At 33.0% G+C, this 2500-nt stretch overlaps 2 protein-coding genes across 2 annotated transcripts in view; both read right to left on the minus strand. All coding sequences in view use genetic code 11, as the record gives it.

Annotated features, from left to right (window-relative positions):
* The window catches only part of ndhK (NADH-plastoquinone oxidoreductase subunit K), a 747-nt gene extending 483 nt beyond the window's left edge, over window positions 1–264 (minus strand). Inside the window, exon 1 of the mRNA in view lies at window positions 1–264. This exon is cut by the window's left edge and continues 483 nt beyond it. Within this exon, the coding sequence (YP_009093954.1) occupies window positions 1–264 (264 nt within the window).
* Window positions 255–617, minus strand: ndhC (NADH-plastoquinone oxidoreductase subunit 3). Its single transcript has one exon. The coding sequence runs from the start codon at window positions 615–617 to the stop codon at window positions 255–257; it is 363 nt and encodes a 120-aa protein (YP_009093955.1).
* Window positions 618–2500: the final 1883 nt, after the last annotated feature.

Below are 2500 nucleotides of genomic sequence, written 5' to 3' on the forward strand. Positions count from 1 at the left end.
TGGTACCAGTCCATAACGATCAAAGTCAAATCGCGAGCCTATTAATGAAGCAAATTCAATGAAACAACAACTGGTACCATAGAGAAGCGGCCATAAACTGGAGAGTCTTGACCAATTTGAAAGATCATTCAATGTAGTTGAAATAACAGAATTTTGGGTTGGTCGATCAAGTAACGGAAACTTAATGGAATTCATAACTATCTCAATGTCATTTTTTTCTTCTTTTTTCTTTTTATTGTCTGAATATTCAGGAGCTAAGACCATTCCAATGCTCCTTTTCGCCATGCATAAACTGAACCAACAATTAGGATAAGCACGAAAATTAAAGCTTCTATAAATACAGATACACCCAATACATCGAAACTCATCGCCCATGGATAAAGAAAAACCGTTTCAACATCAAAAACAACAAAAACTAGAGCAAACATATAATAACGGATTCGGAATTGTAACCAAGCATCGCCCATTGGTTCTATACCCGATTCATAACTAGAAAGTTTCTCAGGTCCTTCCCTAATCGGGGCCAAAACTCCGGAAATTAGAAATGCCAAAATAGGAATAACACTTGATATTATTAGAAATGCCCAGAAAATATCATATTCGTGAAGCAGAAACATAGATGCACTCCTATGAATGTGGAAAATATACCGGATTAGTCAATTCGAATTATATTTATATTATAATTGTCAATTCATCCATAACTGCTTTGCTTAGTCGAAATAAGAATGAATTTTGATCGAACCACCTAACCTAGTTTCGTTTGTTTGCTGTGATCATGTCTCATTTCAAGATTCATCGAATAGAATCCTATTTAGACTTACTTCGATTTATTTTTTTCGCTATGGTATAGACATATCATGCTTTTTCTTATACTTATACAAATAAGACTCTCTCGCTTTCACCTCACCTCGGATTCTCTATAAAGATAAAGAAAAGTAATTCAAATAAAATTCAAATAAAATATAAAATAAAGAATTCAAAATAGATATAAATTATCTAATTCCTATATATAGGAATTAGATAATTTATATCTATTTTGAATTCTATTTATTCATATTCATACATATATATTATATTCTATAGAATATTTTTTCTATTCTAGTTTCTTTTTTAGATTTTTTTATGTTTCAATTTCAATATAAATATGAAAACAAAATAAACATATGAAATGAATATTCATAAACATATGAATATAATAAAATCTAAAGAAGAGGTTAAATCAAAGAGGAGGTCTGTCTTATTNTTTTTTTTTCTTTTTTCTTAGTGATTTAGAATAGAATATAGTCAGTAATCAGATTCAGATATAGTAGAATGTCTCGGGATTTCTATCTCGTTAAGTTATATTCTACTCGGTTGGTGTTGGTATATTCTTTTTATTTAAGATCCAGGTAGAGGATTATTGCTTCTATTGATTGGATACGGAAACAGAATACATTGACCAATTTGACTCTCTCTCCATGTCCTATACTTATACTTAATGTTTAATGTATTTGATTCAAGGCGTTGAATTGCGAGGAACCCTTACATATAACATATAACAACTTCATATAACATATAACAACTCATAAGTTCCTATATCCAAATTAGAGACTTTTGGCCTGTACTACCTGACCTGTACCCCCCGGAAAAAGTCGAGTTTTAAATTTAGAGTTAGAGCTCGAAGTCTTGAAAGAGTCATTCCAAATTACGATCTTTAGTACTCGAAATGAGTCCGAAATGAAATGACTCGAAATACTATACTTGTTAATAGAATAACACCTAGTACCTAGTAAAGTAAGACCAACCAATAGATTCGATTTCATGCCAATAAAAAGGTTTCTTTTGAAGCAAAACCACATAATGGGTTGTAGCACCGTAGTAGAGTCGGAAAAATCGTAAATGATCTACAGAAGATACTTCTAACGAATCGCGCGTTATCGAACAATTCGACAGACCAAATCCCCAAGCCAACTCATGGAAATAGAAAGGGGGCAAACACTAATAGATTTAGGATCAATTCATTATCTCTGAAACAACGAGTTGGGATTGTTCTTCCGCAAAAAAGGCGATGAGTTGGAGGATTCCTAACTCGTCCAAGTTCAAATAGACCCCAATCTTCTTGCATAAAGTCAGCATCGGTAGAATTTGGAATGATGAGCAATTGGGTTGGAGTATATTGGGATACAAAAAAATAAGTATAAGTATTGTACAGAAAAAGAGGACTACTTGCTTTGTGCTTTGCTAGGTCGGGTATACGAAGAAGGGCCTATTTGACAATGTTTCCGATGAAACTTACCAAAGAGCTTCGTTTTTCAAATTCTGATTTTTCCACAAATCCAAGAAAAAGAATAGGTCATCCTAGATCCATGTGATTTACTATTAAATTTGATTGGGGTTGGGTCGGGTTGGAGTTTTTAGCCGGGCTTATGTCATGATTTTTACTTCCAAAATTCACTCGGATTAGGTATACCAAAGAAAAAGAGTATCACTAACTCTTGGATCGTGGGCAGGAAAAGAGGAA

The sequence above is a fragment of the chloroplast genome of Nelumbo nucifera (genome assembly GCF_055504915.1).
Source record: "Nelumbo nucifera chloroplast, complete genome".
Classification (NCBI taxonomy): domain Eukaryota; kingdom Viridiplantae; phylum Streptophyta; class Magnoliopsida; order Proteales; family Nelumbonaceae; genus Nelumbo; species Nelumbo nucifera.